At 47.8% G+C, this 23,540-nt stretch overlaps 2 protein-coding genes across 2 annotated transcripts in view; both read left to right on the plus strand.

Moving 5' to 3' along the window:
* LOC142990141 (keratin, type I cytoskeletal 13-like) overlaps positions 1-2,981 on the plus strand; it is a 3,859-nt gene extending 878 nt beyond the window's left edge. Inside the window, exons 2-9 of the mRNA XM_076139880.1 lie at positions 1-52; positions 164-246; positions 914-1,070; positions 1,377-1,538; positions 1,666-1,791; positions 1,885-1,959; positions 2,237-2,394; positions 2,845-2,981. The exon at positions 1-52 is cut by the window's left edge and continues 77 nt beyond it. Of these exons, the coding sequence (XP_075995995.1) occupies positions 1-52; positions 164-246; positions 914-1,070; positions 1,377-1,538; positions 1,666-1,791; positions 1,885-1,959; positions 2,237-2,394; positions 2,845-2,908 (877 nt within the window). The 3' untranslated portion in view covers positions 2,909-2,981. The remainder of the gene's footprint in view (positions 53-163; positions 247-913; positions 1,071-1,376; positions 1,539-1,665; positions 1,792-1,884; positions 1,960-2,236; positions 2,395-2,844) is intronic.
* Positions 2,982-4,525: 1,544 nt separating this feature from the next.
* On the plus strand, positions 4,526-23,092 carry LOC142990143 (zinc finger protein 646). The gene is made up of 5 exons (XM_076139882.1): positions 4,526-4,720; positions 8,867-11,619; positions 12,914-14,023; positions 15,076-15,926; positions 20,589-23,092. Exons 2-5 carry the CDS (start codon positions 9,068-9,070, stop codon positions 21,020-21,022), a joined length of 4,947 nt encoding a protein of 1,648 aa, XP_075995997.1. The 5' UTR covers positions 4,526-4,720; positions 8,867-9,067; the 3' UTR covers positions 21,023-23,092.
* Positions 23,093-23,540: the final 448 nt, after the last annotated feature.

Here is a 23,540-nt window from a genome sequence, read left to right on the forward strand (position 1 = left end):
CAGCAGAGACTACAGCGCCTACCTGCTGACCATCGCAGAACTGCAGGGCAAGGTGAGGAGCAGGTGCATGATGGGAAACCAGCGTGTGGGTCTGATCAGAGAACACACATTGATCTGACCTGTGTGTGTGTGTGTGTGTGTGTGTGTGTGTGTGTGTGTTCAGATCCAGGATGCTATCATCGTAAACGGCACGGTCATGCTGAGCGTCGACAACGCCAAACTGGCTCAGGACGACTTCAGAGTGAAGTCAGTAACCCTCTGTCTTCTCCTCCTTTCCTCCTTCCTCCTCTCCTCCTCTCCCCCTTTCCTCCCCTCCTCATCCCTTTTATGCTTTCACTCTTTCTTCTTTTCCGCTCTTCTTTCCTTTTTTCATTCTTCCTTCCTCTCTCCAGAGAGGTCAAATGTCAGCGTCACTCATCTGCGACCCTCTGAAGTCTCTGATCTGTCATGTAGAGTGTGAATGCATCACCGCCCTCTGCTGGTTCATACGCAGAATGCAGGCTGTGTGCGTGTTTATCTTTCCATCCTTCTTTCTTTCCCTCTTTCTTTCTAATTTAACTTTATTTTGCATTTGTCCTTCTTAATTTCTTCTCTCCTTCCTTATTTCCTTCCTTCCTTCCTTCATTCCTTCCTTCCTTCCTTCCTTCCTTCATCCCTCCCTCCCTTCCTTCCTTCCTTCCTCCCTTCCTTCCTTCCTTCCTTCCTTCCTCCCTTCCTCCCTCCCTCCCTTCCTTCCTTCCTTCCTCCCTTCCTTCCTTCCTTCCTTCCTTCCTTCCTTCCTTCTGTCCCACGTCTCTTCCTCTCTTCCTGAATGAACAAATGTATATTAATGAATGAATAATAATGATAAATGGATCAATGAATTCCTGACTGAGTGGTTGAACAGCTGACTGATCAGTGGATGGTGCTGCAGGTACGAGAACGAGCTGGGCATGCGTCAGTCAGTGGAGGCCGACATCGCCGGGCTGAAGATGCTGCTGGGAGATCTGGGCATGGCCAAGTCAGACCTGGCCATGCAGATCGACAGCCTGAAGGAGGAGCTGGAGTACATGAAGAAGAACCACGAGGAGGTACAGGCCAACATGTAACAAGACCTGATTGGTCTCAGTCCAGGTCTGGATCCTAAATCCTGTCAAATGTCTAGAGTGTCGCTTTAAAAACCTAAACAGAAACCAGGCTAGGTAACCATGGTAACCGGGTGATGGCAGCCGAGCGACATCTGTTAGCCCGTTTACATGAGCCGTGTTGCTGCTCATATGACAGCTCTGTACAGTGTGTGTGTGTGTCTGTGTGATTGAACTCACCTGTCAGTGTGGAGCATCTGTGTATTGGCGCCCTCTGGTGTGTAAAAGCTGAAGTGCAGGGTGATTTTGCAGGACCTGCTGTCCACCAGGAGCCAGATGAGTGGACAGATCCACGTGGAGGTGGACGCTACTGGTGGATCAGACCTCGCCAAGACCATAGATGAGATCAGGGAACACTACGAGAGCGTCACCGCCAAGAACACCAAAGACGTGGAGAAGTGGTACAAGACCAAGGTGAGAGCACACACACACACACACGCACACGCACACACTCACACACTCGCACTCAGATTTTGTTGTACTCCTCTTCTTCTCACCTTTCCTCCCTTTTTCCTCCACTCCTTGTTTCCTCTCCTCTCAGGAGGAGGAAATCCAAAAGGAGGTGGCGACCTCAGAGATGACCCTGAAGACCACCAGCACAGAGTCGAAGGATGTGAAGAGTCAGCTTCAGGCTCTGCAGATCGAGCTGCAGTCCCAGCTCAGCATGGTAAGAGCCTCGTGCTAACGACGGTTAATGATGTCAATAGAAGGATCGGTCCAGTGTGTGACCCTGTGGCGCCCCCTGTGTGTGTCTGTGCAGAAAGCCTCACTGGAGGCGGCGCTGGCCGACATTCAGAACCGTTACGCCATGCAGCTGAACTCATTCCAGATGATGGTGAGGATAATGCAGACAGAGACAGCTATACACACACACACACACACTTCATACATGTAGGAAGGAAGAAAAGGTCAGAGGTCACTGCCTCCAGTTCCACAGACTTTCTGATCAATAAACAAGTTTACAAGTCACACCAGTGCAGCGAGTCGTGGAGCTTTAAGGGGATTCTGTCTTCAAATCAAAGATTATTATAGATGCTAACATTCAGACTGATGCAGTTACACATCAGGATGTCTGGATGCATCTCTGAAGCGTGTGTGTGCGCCCCCTGCAGGTGAGCAGCATGGAGGAGCAGCTGGTTCAGCTTCGGGCCGACCTGGAGCGACAGGGTCATGAGTACCAGATGCTGCTGGACATCAAGACCAAGCTGGAGATGGAGATCGCAGAGTACAGGAGGCTGCTGGACGGAGAGGGCGTCATCAGCGACGGAGGGTAGGAAGAACACAGAGCTTTAGTCCAGTGTGGCGCCCCCGTGAGGTTAGAATGCATTATTCAGGTGTAAATGGACATGAAGCACCAATAGGCCACGCCCCCACCATTGCAACAGATGTTTCCATAGAAAATAAAATAGATAAATGCTCTCAAAGTGTTTTAACCACAGGGCCTCAAGTCTCAGATCCTTATTGCACAATCATATATTAAGTATTCTATTATATTTAGAAGCCACATTCAACATTTACATTTAACATTTGTGTTTACTAGTATTTAAAAAATATGATGCACAGTTTCAGTTTAAAAGTATTGTAGGCAAACTGAACGTTGATGTTTGTTATCATTTGAGAGGAAAAGAGATCATGTCCTTGTGTCCACACGCGTGTTACTGTGGTTTGGGCTCAGTCCTAAGCTGAGGATGAACTCTAAGCCTCATGTCTCCACTCTCAGATCTTCAGTCTCCACCACCACCACCACCACAGTCATCACCAAAGTCATCGAGGAGACCGCCTGAGTCGCCAATCACTCGTCTGCCTGCCCGGGGGCGGAGCCGCCAGTCTCAGCCTATCACGTGCCTGCATGCTGCCTCAGAGCTCAGAAACATCTCGGGGCTGATGAAGACTCTTTCTCATCTTCATCAGGCTGTGTGTTTGTCCATCAAAATCCTTTGTCCACTGTTGAATCAAACCACAAACCCACTGTGGTTTCTTGGAGGGAGGGAAATGTTTGTTAACGCTCTGTTTCAGCCGAGCTTCTGTCTGCTGCCTCAAGCAATAAAACTCCAACACAAACCTGAGTGTGTCTGCTTGTTTCCCTGTCTGCTGCTAATCAACAAACATTAGCAACACTTTCAAACCTTTGCTTCTGCATTTGGATCACAGTAGAAAAAAAATGGGCTTAGTCTGATTAAGATCTTGGTCAGACAAAGCCGTGTGAACACTGCCCCCCTGTGTTGGGACATGGTTCTTCTCAAGCTGTGTGTGAGAGTTTTGAATCAAGTTTGCTGCCAATTTACTGGAACAGTTGAATGGAATGGTTTTGAAAATAGCTGAGCCGCTATGAAGCTTCTGAAAAAAGCTACTTGTAGCTCGCCAGTCCCTAAACCTGGCAGCCCCTTCAGTGGACTTGACTTACAGGATCAGGACTTCCTCTTTTGTCTCTTTGTAACCTGTTTGTGGCCCTTGTAGACTTCTGATGTGATATTGAGCTTCACAGGTAACTTTGACTGTTCCACTGTCACTCTGGTGCACAAGCAACAAATAAATTCTGGTCCATAAACATCTGGGGTCTGGGCCCGCTTGGCTTCCAAGTCAACCCTGGTTTCTGTTTGTTGCAGGTGAGAAGACTTTCTAACCATTGGACCAAAGTGTAGACCGTCACAAATGTACCGATCCTGCAATGAGGACATATTCATACCAAACCAAGACAGAAGTTCTACCTTTGGGTGTCATGTGATAGCAATCCACCAATCACATCCTTGGGGCCTTCACCATAGCAGGATTCAGAAATCAGTTTGCTATGGCTTATGGGTATTGTAAACAGGAAATACACGGTGGCACAAACAACACAGACACATTTAAAGAGACTGCTGTGGCCCTGATGGAGCGTGGAGCCTCCATCACCTCCACCTGAGTGAAGAAGGAAGCCACTCATCTGTACACACTAAGCAAGAACCTCTTTAAGAAACATTCAGCCAATGATCATGCTAACATGAACCCTGGCAAATATTTGGACCAATCAGCCGACAGCATGTTCGCCTAATATTAGAACATAACTGGCAGATCAGAAAAAATATAACTTTATTTGTTTCTAGCATAAATAAATTGTAATTGAAATATTACAACTTAATTCTCCTCAGTTCTCTTTTTTAAAATTTTCCAACAGATTTAACCTTAAATTTGGTTCTACCCCGGATGTTGTGTGTGTGTTCTGTAACTGATATTTTTGTGTCATAAATCAAATAATGCTTCATTTAGTAAACGCACACACACACACACACACACACACACACACACACACACACACACACACACACAGATCTCCATTAAGAGATCTCCGTGTGTATGTGCGCGCGTGTGTGTGTGCGCGTACGTGTTACATACGTGTGTGTGTGCGCGCGCGCGTCCTCCGGCCGCAGCAGGAAGTGTGTGTTGTTGAATCGGCGGTGGGAAAAGGAGGCGGTGTGTGTGAGTGTGTGTGTGCGTGTGTGCGTGAGCGCTCGGAGGAGAGAAGAAACCCGTAAATATGTCGAATCCATGAAAGTTGCCGCTCGTGCATCTCTACGCTGAACATCGTCCATCCGGCGGGAGCGGAGGCCGACAGAGGGGTGAGTTACGAGCGGGGAGGCCGCGAGAAAACGGCGTCTTCATCCGCGGGGCCGCGGTGTGTTTGTCGAGATCTTTGTGTAGCTTCAGGCTAACGAGCTAAGCTAAGCTACCCTCTGCGCACCGCGGCGCCATGCAGCAGCGGCACTTTGTGTTCTCTCCGCCGCCGTCCTCCTCCTCGGAGCGGCCGCCTGTGTGTTTGGTTTCTGCAGTTTTGCGCTGAGGCTCGGTGTTTTGTTTTTTTGAGTTGAAAAGCTGCTTGTTTCACTTCCGTTTGGCTCGTTTCTATCGTCGCGGGGGGGCTCCTAGCTGGCAGGTTAGCCGCCGATGCTAACGTTATCACGGCCGCGTAGCTGTCCGCTTTCATCTCCGCGCACGCCGAGGCGCGTTTAAACGGTGAATCCTAATCTTGTTTAAAAGCCAAAGCGGTATTTGAGGGTTCGTGTGTTCGGTCTCGTCGCGGGGGGGAGATGGAGTTCTGCGGGGCTGCAGGAAAAACGGGGCTGAGGCTTCTGTATGCCTGTTAGCATTAGCATGGGGAAAATGGCTCGTTTGAGAGCCATTTTCCACTGAAACGGGGTCTCAGTGAGAGCGAGCTGAGGCTCCGGGAAGAAGACCCTGATGGCGCCAATGCGTCGGGGTAGTTAGAGGATTTCTCCCCGCTATTCCCGCTGTCCCCCTCCCGGCCGGACCGGGAGCTCGGTCCTCCGGCCTCGGCGGTCCTAATTTGGGGAGACGGTTGGGGGAAATGTCTGCCGCCTCGGCGGTGAAGAAGCCCCGCTTTGTCCCGACACATTCCTGCTGCGGCCGAGAGGAGACGAGCCAAGGTCAGGGAGCGGAGCCCCGCTCGGTGCCGCCGTCCGGCCAATCCGCCTCCATTTCAATCAGAAGACGGGTTTTTGTCCCGCGATGTTGAGTTTGGTGTCGAGTGAAATGATGGCGGTTGTAATAAAGCGTGTGTAAACACACACGGAGCTTATTTGTGCATGTGGAGATTCAGCGGGAGATTAAACGCGTAAACGAGCGCATTGTACTCTAAAGAGCAGGATGACTTGTGAACATCGTAGAGAAATAAAATGTTTCGAAGCGTTCTGGTCTCCGGCTGCGTTTGTTTACATTATTTTGGCTGAAGCTCTGATGGAAAAGAGTTTGCAGGAAAACACGGCGGAGGTTCGTGATTGGCTGCTGCAGAAACACATCTGTGAATGAAAAGATGAGATCAACCACAGAGTCCTGCTCACCAACATGGATGCAGGAACTACAAGCTCGACTCAAGACAGAGACCCGATCAGTACATCTAAACACAATGCTGACACTCTGTTATGCAGTCAATTGTTTCATTATCGTAATTGTTAAAATTGAACAAATAATGGTGAATCTTCACATATAAGTAACTAAATAATCATCAGTATATGAATGCAGTATCGTGTTTTTGTCTGGTCCACGTTGAACTGCACTTATGTGATTTAATGATTTGTGCCGTTTTTCACAATAAAAGCTGCACAGCATCAGCTTTAACAGAAGAACCCCCTGAAAAGCTTGAATGTTTCCAGTTTAAGTTGCTACATTAGGGACTAAAGCAGGGAGATAAGTGCATCATCTGTTTCTAATCAAAGGTGTAGTTCTCAGACCTGTCAGTCACTCTTGCCTTGTCTTGATTGGCGGTTTGTGCTGAGGTAAGAAAGTTCTGTGGCACCTTTGGATCCTTCAGTTTGACCTGAAATGTGTGCTGTTTGGTCTGTTCATGTTATTATATGGAGATTACAAACATACAGAAGACATTAAATTCCTGTGAACAAACCCTCCCCTCTCCTGAAGTGAAAGTATGTGCCGGTTTACAAAATGAAATGTTGATATTACCAAAACAAAGACAAACACAGCGCCACCTGCTTTGCTTCACCTTCCCATGAGGGCTTTCAGGAGCCATGCGAACATGTGGGCCTTCTGGACAAAACATCCTGTGGCCTTTAGACAAACACCTGTACCTCCTTCTGATAGGTTGAACTGTGTCCAAACTTCTTTATTCCTAAACTCCCAAGTGTCATTAAGTAATTCACAGTAAATCTGACACTTCTACAATATAACACCCAACTGCATTAAATAGATATTTACTGAATAAAAGAATCTAATCTTTGTGCAATTTCCCTTTCTCATATGTAAGCAAATGACTTCTTTGAGGATAAATAGATGAGACAGCTGTGAACTGGGGCAGATGTTTCGGCCAATCTGGGCATTGGAATGATTATAGATAGTTTTTCAATGAGGGGGTGGTGCTGATTTATTTGTGTTTTGCAATTATCGTCAATTGTTTTTTTTGTTTTGTTTTTTCAAAAGTCAGGCTTCACTTAAATATTAAAAGTGCTGGAGATGCCATCAAGGAAGAGATCTTACAGATATGGAATCACACTGGCTCCCTCCTTGTTAATGGTGCCACAGTTACACTCTAGCTGGCTGTGGCTCTGCTGTGTTGTCGTGGAGATTGGTTGCAGCAACCGGTGGTACTTTTTCAGGTGCTGGTCCAAGTTGGTAGCTTTGCTTCATACAACGCTTCGCCTTCGTTGGACATCTGCATACTCAAATCCCAAATACTCCCAAATAACGCAAGTGCTGCTTTTCTTGTGAACAAATTTCAATGTTGTTCCCCGATAAGTGGGTGCCTTCACTCTGCACCACGGATGATATGTTTGCTTGGGTGTCACGTGTCCCGGTGGGCGTATGTAAAGTCTCCACGGGCAACTTCTGATTGGTTAGCGTTGTAAAACCGTAGACGGGTCAGACGCTCTGGCTTATGTAGATCCTAAATCACTGTTTGAATGGCTAATTGTTATGTTTCAAATCTTCGATTGAAAATTAAAAAACTTAAAAATATATTTGCTGCAATTCTCTTTTTTTGTCCACCACTTGTTGTATGAGAGATAAACCTGCCAGTGAGACCATCGACCTCTTGAATTCCATTGTCAGGAAGGGTTGGATCCTTCATCTCTGCAGCAGGATTGTCTTTAGTCAGTATTGTAATGGTATATTATTTACAGTTGGTCCACCTTGGTGAGTGGCCTTGATCACTTTCATCTTTGTGCCAAGCTGGCTAGTGCTTTCCTCTGCTTCAGACTTAATGCTAAGTTGTGCAGCACAGGTGAGAAGATGGATCATCTTGTTCACTGCAGAGGTGTTCCTCAGTCTGCTGATGTATTTGTGTGTGTTTAAATATATAAATATGTGTAATATGTTTGTGAGGCCACTTCATTGACATTTGGTTGTAGAAATTATTGTCAAAAATTAGATTTGCTCTAAAGATCCATGCAGGTTTCTAGAAACAAAAAAGGTGTAAATACAAAGTATTGTCACAAGAACATTTACATTTCCATCAGCCATGCACAAGCTAATTGACCAAACAGATATTGAAGTTGTCCTCTGGCCCTCAGTTGATATAAGCTGAGGGGTGGTTGTGGCTTTGTGTGTGATGCCACAACATGGGTCACTCTTAAATCGGGGCTCAAAACCCATTTCTTTACCCTTTAACCTGAATGTGCTGATTTAGTCTAAGACTACATTGGAAAAAAAATTAGCAAAGAAATGTGATCGAAAACTTAGTCATTTGTCTTATCTCACTACAGTTTAGAAATTCAGGGAAGTTAACAATAAGTAGCTATCAGAGAATGATTAACAGTTTAATTGATTACAGATTATATTAGATCTATCACCGGTACCCACTTGACACAATCTCCTCTTGTTCACAACTAAAGATTGATTGATTGTGTGGATTGTTTAGTTTCCTGTGGTGTATTGTTATTGATCCTTTCTTAATTAAGTCTGTCAGCTCTGAATAAACCCAAATGTGAGGAAATGGAATGATCTTTTGAGTGAATGTGTCTCTGCTTCAGCTTTGTTATCGCCCGCGTCCTTCCTGTGAACCAAAGCTGCATTTTGTTTATCTCTAAACCGTGTAAACGCAGGTACATGTGGGCTGCTCACAAGAAATTTCTAGAGGCTGTAAAAAACATGTAAAACACAAAAAACTTCAGTTCAGGTTCTTTAACCCTTCAAATAAGACTTTGACACGTCCAAATGTAAGTTGCATATTTCTATGATTTAAAAAAACGTTTGAAGATCATTTTCTAATGAAAATGTCTTTGTCTTTGTCTCCGCAGTGTTACCTCGTTGGCTGGTGTGACCCAGGCCCACCGCCTCCCAGGGTGGGCCCTGATTGGCTAGACCTGCACTGATGGCCACCAAGAATACTCTCAACTAAAGAGCTAAGCTATTTCCTCCCCCACCCCCTGAATATCACCGTTCATACATAGTGTTGTGAACTGTGATGCCCCACTACCATTGATTTCTTTTAGAGTACTATGGCAATGCATGATATGAGCCGCGCCAAGGGTTTCCCCTGTAAAGAGTGTGATATGGTTTGTCCGAGTACTCCAAGTCTTCTAGAACATATGAAAGCACATTACCAGCAAGAAGAGACCGGACGTTTTGAGTGTGAACAGTGTGGCCGAATCTACAAGCACGCGACCAGCCTAGCTAATCATAAAAAATCTCACGAAGTCGGTTCCTTCCAGTGTCCTGTTTGTACCCGTACCCTCCCCAACGCAGTAGCCTTAAAGAACCACCTACGAATTCATACTTTGTCCCCTAGTAGCGCACACGCAGAGGAAGAGAGCGAGGAAGTACCCGAAGACACCGGCCACGACGAGAGGGACTACGGTCTCGCCCAGGACCTCTCGGACGGCTTTGGGCGCTCTCATTTGAATAATAGTGGTATGGGACATAGTGTCCTACAAAGCCACGAGACAGACGACCACGGCAAAAAAGGCTCTCCTGAATCAGACGACGCTTGGGACAGACCATTCAAGTGCGATCAGTGCGACCGAACGTATCGGCACCACGGTAGTCTGGTGAACCATAAGAAGTGCCACCAGCAAGGAACTTTCAAGTGTTCAGTGTGTTTTAAACAGTTTAGCAACCTGGCTGCCCTAAACAGCCACGAGCGAACTCATTCGAAGTTCAAAACCCCTGGGGCCTCCATGGTGAGCAGCAACAGCAGCCTCCATATCTCGCAGCGAGGCAGCAGCGCATCCCAGAGCGACAACACCGCCACCTGCTTCTGCCACCTTTGCCAAATAGCTCTGCCAAATAAGGCAGACTTTCAGGAGCACATCCTGCTGCATAACGCTGCCTCTCCCTCCCTTGGTCTGCCACGTAGCTTCCCAGGTATCATGCCTCACAATCTGAGTGCAGTACGGTCCCCGGCATATACCCCTGCGTTGGGGGACCCCCTGCCCCTTCCACCCTTACCCGCTGACAAAAGAGGCCCATATGACCCCATCATGGGCCCTCCAGTAAACAATCCAATCTATACATGTGCTTATTGTGGTGCTGGCCACCCGGATCTGGAGACCCTTAAAGTCCACTATCTGACACATGATCCACACCCTGGATCTCATAACCAGGACAGCTCCATCCTCAACTCAGACGGACTGAGCTCTGGGTCCCAGGGCTCTGTGTCATCTCCCTCTGGAGGTCGTGTACCCCAAGCCAACTCTCCAGACGATGGAGAGCGGCGGTTTAAGTGTGGGGAGTGTGGCAAGAGTTACCGTCACGCGGGGAGCCTGGTAAACCACAAGCGCTGTCATCAGACAGGACACTACCAGTGCACCATCTGCTGTAAGCAGTACCCCCACCTGGCAGCATTGCACAGTCATCTACGCAGTCACAAGGGTCGCGGCTCCAATCAGTCCATCAACAATGACAGCAACGACTGGCTGTCTTCAGAGCCACTCACTCTGGACGCTCAGCAGAACTATGTCCAGGAGGGAAGTGGTGCCACCACTCCCATCTCACTGCCAGGAAACCTGGGTGATGCTGCCCACTTTGTACCTGACGGGGGCCACAGTAGTGGATTGGACTCCCTGGAATTCCATGACCGCTTTGATGGAAGCTCACTGTCCCAAAGCAATTCAGCTCACCGTCAAGCTGACCGACATGTGTGTGCTGACTGCGGTGAGATGTATGGTGATGTATCTGGAATCAAGTCACATATGTGCCCCAGACGTGGTCAGCAGGCTCAGCAGGGGACCATGTCCAATGGCTTTATGGGGAACATCAACTATCACAGCTCCAGTGGAACTTCATTGTCCTCTGGAGGCTCCAGCAACATGAAGCAAGGCAGCAGCCAACGACAGTACCAGAGTGGAGGTAAGCGAATGGGCACCAATGAGAAGGATGACGACGATGATGGAGAAGTGTACCAGTGTTCTGTGTGTGGAAACCACTACGCTAGCCTCAGGGCACTAAGGAGCCACCTGCGTAGCCACGCCAACAACCCATCAGGCCCGGGACCTTCCAACTTGGGCCAGGATTGGAGGATGATTTGCTCCACCTGCGGCCAGAGCTTCTCCAGGAAGCAGGACCTCCTGAATCACCAGTTGGTTCACGGCCCCCAGAGACCAGATGCCCAGTCACAGGGCATTGGTGGAGGCTCGGCCAATGGCAATGACAAGATGGACGGGCGCAACCACATATGTGTCGACTGTGGCATGTTTTTTGCTGACCGCCACCACCTTATAACTCACCTGTGCCCCGGAAAGAACCGAGCCGGCTCTCTCAGCAAGCAGGGCCTGAATGGAGCTAAAGGGATGTCTGGCGGAGATGGCGTCGGTGGTGGAGTTGCAGGAGGAAGCCGTGATGTTGGGGGCGATGGCCGCAGACCAATGGTTGACCAAAGTGACAAGCCCCACAAGTGTGACCAATGTGGGCGAGGATACAGACACCCCTGTTCCCTCCTCAACCACAAGAAGTCCCATAAGACCGGAGTGTTCCGCTGCCTCGTGTGCCAGAAACGTTACTACAACCTGCTGGCTCTCAAGAATCACCAAAGGACCCACTTTGATCTGAAGAGGTAGGTCACTTTTTCTGGCCTCTGATTTTCAGGCAAATGTTTAAAATCAGCACTTATCACCTAATATTGTAGCTTATGGATGATTTCCTCGCACAAGAGTGTCTTTCCAAATAGCAAAGTAATAGGTAAGAAATTCTAGAAATGAAATGTAATGCAGACACTACAGCCTGGTTGGCAGATCCCCATAACCATCATAAATACTGATGTTGGTTGTTGCATCAGATCCGCCTGTACACTCCTGCACTGTCCAATACAATTACTGTCAAACCTGCCTTTGTGACGTTGATAACCTTTAAATGTTGACATTGTGTACATATAAACATTTGTGTACCCTTTAATGCTCTTTCAAGTTCCAGTAACAGACCCAGCCAATACAACTGTAGATGGATTTAATCAGGCTTGTAAACGTTTTCATTGGAATGTGTTGCCTTTGTGCTTTGTCACAATGGCAGATTCTCCTCACAGTGCAATGACGCAACACCACATCTCCTATATCATAAATTCCACCATTTCTGGAATGTTTGTGTGTGTGTTAGCAAGATAACTCAGGGTCCTGAAATATTGGCATATTTTCCTGACATGTGTAGAGGTGGTCGGTTGACCAAGGAACATAAGAGTAGATGAGGCAAATCCAGGTCAGTTTAAAAACAACACTTAGGCCAAAGGCAGCATTCACACTGCTCGTCCTGTCAGCACAATGTTACTGCTCAGTGGTAGCAGGAGTCTTACAGGTGATGCAGCCAAAACACGCCTACCATTGGATAGCACATGCATTTGTTTACATAATGATCATTTCAAGGTTAGTAGTTCAAAAAATAAAAGGAACATCATGATTGAACCCATTTAGATCTGCTGCTTCTGTTTGCATATTTATCTGCTGGAAGGACATCTCAGAAAGTGGTGGGTAGATTTTCCTCTGATGAGGTAGACCAAAGGACTGATGAACAAGTAATGGCACAGATCTGGATTGTTGTGGCAGTGGTTTGTGATCTCTGGGTTTCCTCCAAATTCCTGCTTTCTGACAACATCTGGCTTTTGTCTGTGCAATCAAAAACATCATTCCTGAATTTTCAAATGAATATCATGATGTGTTTGTTAAATCCTCAGGACTTGCATGACACCAACACTTCCCCTCAATTGGATCAAATGGTGCCAACCAATTGGGCTTTGACAGTTTTTGGACCATGATACTTGAAGCTAAACACATTTATATTAGTACAAAATGGAACTGATGACAGGTGAAGCTTCATATTTGATTAAGGTTTATCTTCATCCCTGCCTGTGTCCTCTGCAGGCACAAATGTGAGGAGTGTGGCAAGGCTTTCAAGATCCAAAAGCAGCTGATCAACCACCTCCGTCTGCATGAGGAGCACCGGGCCAAAGGACTTGTTCGCACTGGCCCCAACGGTTCCCGCTTCCAGCAGCCTGGGCCATCACAGATGCAGAGTATGAGAGGGGAGTCCTCCAAGAGCCAGGCAATGAGTGTGAAGTACAGCCATCAGGGCTTCAAAAAGCCCTACTCCTCAGCTGGAACCTCCAGGCCTCAGAAGTTTGATCCTACCGAGACTGGGCGGAGGCCTTTTGCCTGTGAAGAATGTGGGAAGACGTATCGACATGCAGGCAGCCTGGCCAATCACAAGAATCTCCACAAGATTGGGGAGTACCACTGCAATGTTTGCAACTCAACCTACCCTAACAGGCTGGCCATGAAAAACCACCTGCGCCTCCATTTTGCTCAGAAGAAGCACAACTGTCAGGAGTGCGGCAAGGGCTTCCGCACACAGAGACAGCTAGCTACTCACACTACAGCTGGCCTGTGCAAAGGGCCACAGGGCCCTGGGGCCCAGATGGATTTTGAGTGCGACGGTTGCTGTGAAGGCTTTGCCACAGCCGATTTGCTTGCGGCCCACGACTGCCCGGCTCAGCACCTGCCTTCTTCCTCCTCCACCAACAGCTCGGCCAGCATCAGCATGGAGAGGAGCTCTGTGGATCTGGACTCTGATGAGCGGCCCTACGCCTGCGATCTGTGCAGCTGTGCTTACAAGCACGCCAGCTCCCTGCTGAACCACAAGCACACCCACAAGACGGGCAACTTCCGGTGTAACTTCTGCGATAAACCCTACACCAATTACATGGCGCTTCGCAACCACATGCGCATCCACACTCAGCGAAAGAAGCACATCTGCCACACGTGCGGGAAAGCCTTCCGGCTGGCGAGGTTCCTCCGCAACCACCAGAAGGTCCATGAGGAGGGCGCCACCCCCTTTGGCTGCCCCACCTGTGGGAAGAGTTTCCAGGGGAGGTCGGGGCTTGCCAGGCACCGCTGTGGGGAGAACCAGGTAGGCATGGAGGCCCGGAGGAAGGTCACTGCACCCGCAGCAGAGGGCGAAGAGTGTCGGTACACGTGAGTTCTCGTCAGTTGTTTGTGATTCTACGAAGTTGAAAGAAAATAGTGAAGATAAATTTAGGTCTCTACATGTCTATTACAGGTATATGATCTCCAATCCGGCTTCCTTGGGACCATACGCGTGCCGGAATTCGGATTTTTCTGAAGTTTGGACAAATTGAATTAGTGGAGAGACCAGATAAGTCAACCCTGTTTGCTTTCAGTTAGCATATGTCACACTTGAATTTTTCCTTGGCTACCTGCAATCAAATATATCATATTTAGATGTAATGTTTACATGCTTTGTTTTCTTAGCAAAATATTCAGATTTGACAGATTTGATTGAAGTAGTATTTTGTGTGTCGTTTGCTAAACTGAAGTATTGATGATGTGTGTTCCCTGTACTTGATATGAGTTTGACTGTAGTCTTTAATTTATGTGTGTGTTATCATGGCAGTATCAGTATGATTGACAGCTACTAGACTAGAATCTGAATTTGGCCCAAGTTATGTGATGGTAAAAGTAAAAGTAAACCCCTGGGCAGAACAGGAAGTATATGAAGCAAGCTGCACTGCACATGTGAGGGGTCATCATGTCAACAGTGAGGGGTCATCATGTCACATAAGGAGGGGCGTTATCATCACTACACTCAAAACTCAGTAGTCAGACAGTTCTCAGTGGTGACCGAAGCTATTTGAAGCTTGTGTTGATGTGTGCAGTGCAGGAGGCAGCAGATACCTCCCCCTCCCCTCCACAGCCCCCCCTCCCCCCCCCTGCCCCCCTCCCCTCAGTCCTCTCCCCTCTGACCTGACAGACATCATATACCACTTTGTAGCAGTCATCTTTTAAAGCTTTGAGCCGGATTTCAGATCATATACCTGTATGTGCTACATGTAGCCACGTTAGCTGAGATTAAATAACTTTCACATAATTGAAAATAAAAAGTGGTAACCACTATTAGAGCACTGAAATAAACTTCTGTGTTCTGTGAGTAATCTCCCTTTGTCTCCTGCTCCTTCCCTGCGTCCTTCCCTTTCCCTTCCTTTCCTTTCCTCTTTGCCTGTGCACAGATGTGATCAGTGCGGCCGCTCTTACCGTCATGCCAGCTCCCTCCTCAACCACAAGAACACTCACACTGTCGGCATCTACCACTGCGCTGTGTGCCTCAAAACCTACCCTAACCTGCTAGCCCTGAAGAACCACCGCCGTATCCACTCTGAGACTCGCCGCCATCGCTGCCACGACTGTGGCAAGGCCTTCCGCGTCTCCTCACAGCTCTACAACCATCGTCGTGTCCACCAGAAGCAACGGGAGCTGACCTGCCGGTCCTGCCAGCGCGCCTTCCCCACACAGGCCAGCTTCAGACTCCACTTGGAGATCACCCACGGCCAGACGCCACAGCCTCGCCACACCAGACCCCAACAACCTCGAGCCGGAGGCTCTCAAGAGCTGGGCTGGGGCTCTGGCCTGGACCTCACCTTGATGCAAGAGCAAGGACTCGACCCCAATGGCTTAGCCAAAGCCCGCAACAGCGGGGTCATCAAATCCCACGTCTGCGATCAGTGTGGCCGCTCGTACCGTCACGCCAGCTCCCTGCTCAACCATAAGAACAGCCACAAGACGGGGACCTACTTTTGCAACTCTTGCCAGAAGGAGTTCCCCAACCTCATGTCCCTCAAGAACCACAGACGCATCCACACCGAGCCCAAACGCTACCAGTGCCCCGATTGTGGCAAGTCCTTCCGGGTGTCCACCCAACTCATCTGCCACCGCCGCATCCACACCAAGGAGAAGCCCTTCTCCTGCCAGCAGTGCGACAAACGCTTCTCCTCCAGGTCCAACCTGAGGCACCACATGAAGGTGCACTGGAGCGGCTCCACGGCGCCTCCTTCCATGGCCATGGCTGCGCCCAACTTCCTGGGTATGCCCGGCGGACCCTTCTTATAGGCTGAGGAATGTGGGCGGGGGGAGGTGGGGAGCCAATCACATGCCAAGGTTTCTGGAGGTGCCAAAAAAGTAGTTCTTCCTCCTGCTCACCCTCCTGCTCCACCTCTTCCTCCTCATTGTTCATGTGTGGCTGTGCTGTGGCAGGATAGTAAGCGTGTCTGAAGGACAGGTTGCATGGCTTAGACGCCGTCCAGGCCCTGCATGCTGCACACACGCACGCACGCAGACAGACACAGGAAGCAGGAGGGAGAACAAAATGGACGCGTGCACACACACACACACACACACATTTTCATCTTGTCCATAAACCTGAGCTGAGGCGGTGGACGCTCCCATCTGTCTGTTGGTAGAACTCTTGACAGTCCCTCACATGACCGACTGACTGCAGACAGACAGACAGACGGACAGAATGTGGACTCATTAGTGACTTCCTGCTGCATGCTGCCCCTTAAAATGGCGGTGGTTGAACCTGCTTCAGCCTGGGACAATGACTAATGTCTGGACTCTGCATTAGACACAGACTGACCCAAAGGCTCAGGCTGACTCTGAGCCCTAAACAGACTGGATCAGCTTGCCCAGGCTGTAAAGACAGACCGACTGACTAAAGCACAGGCCGGGCTTAACAGGACGGAGGAAGTCTAAAGCCTGAATCTCGATTGGCTGACTGTTTTCACATTAACCAGCCATCTCGTCCATTTCAATCCGAGGAGCTGATTGGTCCAGTGTTGTCCGCCTCCATCCCATTTGTGATGTCGATATTTATCAAAGTGTTTTGTTTTTCTTGTGGCCTTTGTCCCAAATGATCATAGGTTGTTTTTAATCAGCGGGAGTATGAATTGATTATGAAGACAGATGTTTAATGTTCCTTTAATCCTCTGGAGCCTTTAATCCACTGTTGCTATAGCGAATATCCGTAATAACGACGCGATAGGTCCGTCTTGGAGGTCCATGTTGTGATTGGTGCAGAAGTGTCTGGTGCGTTGTGGTAAGAGGGAAGAGAGCCTCAAGTCCGTTGGGTTCATTTGAGAAAAATTCATTTTTTGAAAATCAGTGTTTCATTTCTTCTGCAGGCAAAGTTAACGTTCTGGTCAAACTTCCGTGTGGTTGGCATGGTTACAATCCGCTGCTAAGGGAACTTGCTGCGATTCCCTCTGCAGATTAGTGCTGAGGCGGCTCATCGCTGCCTCCTGCTGGACTTGAGTGTATACAGGTTGAATAAGCGATTAGAAAGACGCAAACACGGAGCAGCTTTGCACCGCCGTGTCGCTCTCTGGCCGTCAATCATCTCCATCTCCTCAAAGGTTTCTCGGCCACCAGAGTAAAGGAGGCGACACTTCCTGTTCTGTTCTCCAGCAGCTCCTCTGCTGCACTCTTGCTCCACCTCACATGTGGACCCTCAGATGTCTCTCTGTCCTCTTACTCTTCTTCCCAGGTTCTTACGTCGGGTTGTTGCTTAGCGTCTAGTTCTGTAACTTCTCTCATTCACTTCAACACCTGGAAACATCACCCAGACCAGGACGCCACACCTCTAGAGACCTCATGTCCAATGTAACCACGGAGACACAAAGTCTGTTTATGTCACCAATTAACTGATGAATTATTTATTGATGAGTTGCGTAATCCGCCGCGAACCTTTGTGCGATTGTGTCTGCGTAACTTTGAAATGTTTGTTTGCGTTCCAGCTTTCCTTTCCCCCGTTTTTAAAAGAAGTCAGCACCAGATTTAGTGGTGCACCGACTGTTCCCACCACACCAGGGCGCTGTTGCGTCTCAAACTATTCCGCTTTAAAGTGATGTGGGCAAGTGAGCGGCTCCACAGGGTTAAAGTGTTCTGAGGACGCCACCGTGAGTTTGACACCTTGGATCCTTCACTCTTTTAGCGTCTGGTTTTTAACGTGTGTGTCTGTGTGTGTGTCTGTGTGTGTGTGTGTGTGTGTGCGCGTGCGCGTGTGTGTGTTTGTGTGTCTTGCAGCACGGAGATGAGCTTCAAATTCATTGTAGCTTCTCAACAGACCAGTGAATCTCTCTGATTGGCTGCCTCTGACGTCACACTTTTAGAGTCCCCGCCCTGATCCCTCTCTCTCTCTCTCTGTCTCTCTCCCTCCCTCTCCCCCGTGTCTCTGGGTCAAACTTGTACGACTCCACACGTCCAGAAACCAGCTGAACGTGTCAAACCTGTACAGGCCGTTAAAGTTTTGTGGTGACGACAAAAACAAAAATCGTATCGAGAATGAAGAACGACAAAAATCCCGTAAGGTTGCTGTACATTGTGAGGCCTGTGCGGGCGTGCGTTCTGTTTTGTTTTATCCTGTATTGTAATCGTACTGACTGTGTTATTATTACCCAGCACCTCTTTTATAAGAAAGAAAAAGACGACAGATCATTGTAGTAATGCATTTATTTATATTATTATTCTGATTATTAACACTTGTAATGGACGGCGCTAGTGTTTAGGATGTGTGAGTTTAGAGCTGTGTTGATGTAAAACACCCACACGACCCCCCCCCCCCCCCCCCCCCTCCCCAAACGGAGCCAGATCAAAGATGGACTCCCTTAAAGGATCACCTGAGACTGTAACCGTCTGTCCTCCTCTTGTGTGTTTTGATGGCAGTGCGTACGAAGATTTGAGGAACTGACCGATGGAACGTGTGTTTTTTTTTCCCGCCTTTACGCAGCGATGTTGTGACGGTCGATCTCTCCCTGCCAGGTTTGAGCGAGGAGCTCGCCGGTAAAGGGACGACTCGGTCGGTGACGTTTTCTCTCGGAGTGCTCTCGGTCCTCTTTGAAACGTTTTTTCTTATGTTACACTTTTATGGTAACCTCTTGTATTTATTGGTGTTTTAATTTTTTTCCACTTTATTTAATTGCGTTCTTTTGGAGCCTCTGTGTGTGTTTTAACACAGTTTGTCTGCGTTTCAGGAGCACAGGTGCTAGTTAATAAAGAGTCTAAGCCGTGCAGTGACCGTCAAGTGCTGTAGGAGTCCATGTGATCTAGAACTCAGAAATAATAACTGTACATTCTGTCCTTTGATTTTTGCATATTTTCCTCCATCACGGTTAATTTTGAGTGAAACTTTCCCGCCTGCATTTCAAGTAGTTTTAGAGAGAAGAAGAAGATTATTGGGTTGGTTTTCAACAAGTATAACCTTTTACGTTCTAACGTTTTGTTTCCATGCATATATATGTAATGCTTACTATACACTTTTATAAACTATGTTTTGATAATTCATTTCTTAACAAAAAAACTTGTCCATATACTATAACCCTTACTGCTGAGTACTGAAAATAAATAGCTGTAAAAATGAGTGGAGGTCCATGTTGTCAATCCATTTCCCTCTACAGGTCGTGTGTGTGTGTGTGTGTGTGTGTGTGTGTGTGTGTGTGTGTGTGTGTGTGTGTGTGTGTGTGTGTGTGTGTGTGTGTGTGTGTGTGTGTGTGTGTGTGTGTGTGTGTGTGTGTGTGTGTGTGTGTGATTTACTTAAGTTTTTATTTTTTTTATTTATGAGTTTCTGTCTGATGGCAGGTCCAGAAGAATTCTACAAAGAATGAGTTTTTGCTGTAGTGATGGAGATGAGCAGTAAACATGTTTGGTCTCTGATAGAGTAATGAGCCTCAGCGTGTTCTAATAGAGCATTTAGACAAACACGACTCAGCTCAACCTGAGCTCAGCTGATAACAGGAACTAGAGTTACCATAGTAACTACAGGCCATGAGCCCAACATGTCCTCTCCCTCTCCTCTTCTGTTCTCCAGCAGCTCCTCTGCTGCACAGCTCCCTTTGCTCCTCTTCTTCACATGTGGACCCCCAGACGTCTCCACTCTCCCCCCTCTTCTCTTATGTGTAAATGTAAACATGTCAGTCAATCTGCAATGACTATCAATGACTTCATTGTTATGTAATGATCCTTTATGTTAGATTACATCGTCGGTGATGTCAGGAGGAAGCACGGAGTAGAACCGCTGCTGAGGTGGTTCATCTGATGAGACCACATGGACCAATCTGGCCTGTTGCACTGGGAGGAAATCACGGGACTGGCCCAGAATATGCTGGAGGGATCATACAGAGCATTAGAACATCCTGGGATCTCTCAGGAAGAGCTTGAGGACAGGGACAAAGAGGATCAGATCATCTGTCCAGACTCCAAATCATCTTAGTCATTGCTTACTTGCTTCTTGTTGAATTCGGTTTCATTTTCCAGTTAAAATGCTGAAACCCACAAGACTTTTTCTGGATTTTTGAAATGGCTAATATAATTTGTTTTGTTCCCTTTGTTTTTTTAAGAAGTCAAGTTCAGTGGTTTAGTCTCCCGGTCTGACCCGACCTGGTTCAGGGTCTCCCGGTCTGACCCGACCTGGTTCAGGGTCTCCCGCCTGACCCGACCTGGTTCAGGGTCTCCCGGTCTGACCCGACCTGGTTCAGGGTCTCCCGGTCTGACCCGACCTGGTTCAGGGTCTCCCGGTCTGACCTGGCATCTCTGGTGTTTCTTCGTCTGTCGTCTCTTATCCATCTTTGCTGCTTTGTTGTGTCTCTGATGTTTCTTCTGCTCAGTCAGGAGCTGATGCTGAACACGTTTTCCTGGACCTTTGAACACTCAGTCTGATTTCTAACATGCAACCCTCTCGTCTCTCCTCCCTCAGACCTTGGCTCCGTGGCTTCGCAGGGCAGTTCCAAAAGCTTCGTCTGTAACCAGTGTGGCCGCTCGTATCGCCACGCCAGCTCCCTGCTCAACCATAAGAACAGCCACAAGACGGGGACCTACTTCTGCATCTCCTGTCAGAAGGAGTTCCCCAACCTCATGTCCCTCAAGAACCACAGACGCATCCACACCGAGCCCAAGCGCTACCGCTGCCCCGACTGTGGCAAGTCCTTCCGGGTGTCCACGGCGCTCATCAACCACCGCCGAATCCACACCAAGGAGAAGCCCTTCTCCTGCCAGCAGTGCGACAAGCGCTTCTCCTCCAGGTCCAACCTGAGGCACCACATGAAGGTGCACTGGAGCGGCTCCACCGCATCGTCGCAGCGAAGGGCCTCTTCTGCCTTCCTCAGCGTTCCATCGCGCCGTTTCCTTTAAGTGTCGCCGCCGCATGACTACAGATGGGGTCAATGTAGGTGAGATGATGAGCGTCTCTGAGCTTCATGCTGGTGAGGACCTTCATGTGGAGGTCACCTCATTATTCATCATCCAGAAAATGTAAAATATTTTAAAATCTAAATGTTTGTAGCCTAAGAATAAATCGTGATAAGCATTTAATCTTTATTGTATTAAAACTCCCAGCATGCAACACCAGCTGTGTTTAGATTCACACAGTTGCCCGGCTGGGGCAAGAGACAAAACCAAGATGTTTGTGTTCGTACGTCGTCCGATTCCGCTCTGCTCGTGTACCGTCGTCACGGTGACAGGCTTCACAGGTTCACCTGGACTGAACCAAGACTTTATTCATGCGGTGATCCTGCACGAGCTCAATGAACGTTACAGAGCAGAACAACAGAGTTTGTGCGGAGGTGTTGTTATTGTGATTAATGTCACACTGTGGACACGTTTGGAATTTAAATGAGTAAATATAGAAATTGCTATTTCTATTTGACACTTTTCAAACTCCAAACCTTGTAGGTCAGAGCTGTTCTTCTGTGTGTGTGACTGAGCAGCAGAGCGCCATGTGATCACTCCTCCTTCATCCTGATGGATTCATCACAGGCTGAGGAGTGAGGAAGACTTTCCCACATCTGGACTCTTGTTTCTAGAAACTTTCTGAAAAGGGAAAAAGAGACTTTTAGCTCAAAGTGACTGGAGCAGAGTCTGGAGACCTTCACTGATTGGATGATGAGGCCTCTCTGGCCCCGCCCGCTGTCGGATTCATGCTGCTGCTTCTTTTTTTAACCCACATTTCTGGCAGGTCAGAGGTCAAACTATTCACGCCCTCTGAAGAACTTCTGCTGATGTTTGGACTTTGTCCCATCAGTGAAGGAATCACTTCCTGTTTGTGCTGTTACAGGTTTGAGAGCTTGACTGAGACTGTCAACGTGATGTTTTTGGCAAAAATCCCTTAAATTTCTGTAAAGAAAACTCCAGAATATTTCATAGTTAAATGATTGATTAATATCAAGATGAAATTCTGAACCTACAGTATAAATTCTAACTCAGTGGAAATTTGAACTTTAACTTTTGACAAAAGCAGGAATATCAGCGAGTGAAGAAAAGTAAACGTGAAAACATTGATGTCTTTCCGTCCGTCACTGATGTTTGATCTGTGTGATCATGTTTATTATGGGCTGTTGGCTCAGTCGGGCTCTGGTTTGAACTGAAGACATTGGGACCTTCAGGCAGTGATGATGATGATGATAATGTCATGTTTGTGTCCAGAATGTTGGACCGTTGGATTTTGTTCCTGCTTCGGAAGAACGTGGAAGTTAACGACTGTCACAGACTTCTGGGCCGCCGCCTTCACAGACGGGAGAAGGTGAACGTGGTCTGCTGTAAGGCATCGGCATGCAGCTGGACCACAAAGGTCACACTTACCGCTTACCAGGTTTTTTTGTGGGACAAAATGACTCTGAGCTTTGTGGGTCCAGAAGGAAGAAGCTGTCTGCAGTCACTGTGGCAGCCATTTTGTGTCCCTCTTACTGTTCCAACGTTCATGAACTAGAGGCGGAGCTTTGTGATTCCTCCATTTTCCAGGCAATATTTGGAAATGAAACAAACACACAGTTGAGGACGTTTGATTCAGTGGCGGTTCAAAATGTAGGGGCCGACATATAAAAATGGTTCTACAGCGCCACCGCCAGGCCGAGTTCTTCCCTCGTTCCTGTGAGCTCCGCCCAGTATGAAGTAAAACGTGGCTCCGGTACCTGAATGGCTCCGGGCTGTGATCCGCCTCACGTTTTATGTCTGTGGAACATTCAGGGACGCAAACTGGCGGCGAGAGAAAGCGACCAATAGAAACGTGTGTGTACCTGTGTCATGACCCCTATGTGACCTTTTATACACTAAACTAAACTATAGAATGTCTGCGTTTGTAAGAACATTGGTGTCCCACAAGCTCTTATTTTGAAATGTCATTTGTAAATGTTTTTCTTGGTGGTACTTCCTGTCTTTTTGAGCATTAACAAAATAAAAACAAGTTTACGTACGAGTCTACAAGTATTAGCAGTAAAATGTACTCAAGTATCCCAAGTACTCAGTCTGTGTGAGGCCTGTTTAACCTTTAACCTCAAAGTTACGTTCACATCTTTTGGCTCTGTCAAGCAGCCGCTGTGTCCGCTTAAAACTCTTAACAAGTTTCACCATTTAGTTTAGGCAAAACTGTGTGTGTGTGTGTGTGTGTGTGTGTGTGTGTGTGTGTGTGTGTGTGTGTGTGTGTGTGTGTGTGTGTGTGTGTGTGTGTGGTCACACAGGATGTGAACGTAGCTTGATATCAATATTGCAAAATGATCCAAATTTTAAATTAATAAATGAATGAAACAGGAAGAGGAGGGAGCGATGAAGGAGAGGAGGCGGAGTTACACTGAACAATCCTTTTCTTTATTCATTTTTTGTTTCATTTCAATATGTCTGTCAGGGTTTGTTTTTTTAGTTTTTATTTTAAAGTAAA

This window comes from Genypterus blacodes, unplaced genomic scaffold (genome assembly GCF_046128005.1).
Source record: "Genypterus blacodes isolate CSIRO-AG114 ecotype Tasmania unplaced genomic scaffold, CSIRO-AGI_Gbla_v1 ptg000471l_1, whole genome shotgun sequence".
NCBI lineage: Eukaryota > Metazoa > Chordata > Actinopteri > Ophidiiformes > Ophidiidae > Genypterus > Genypterus blacodes.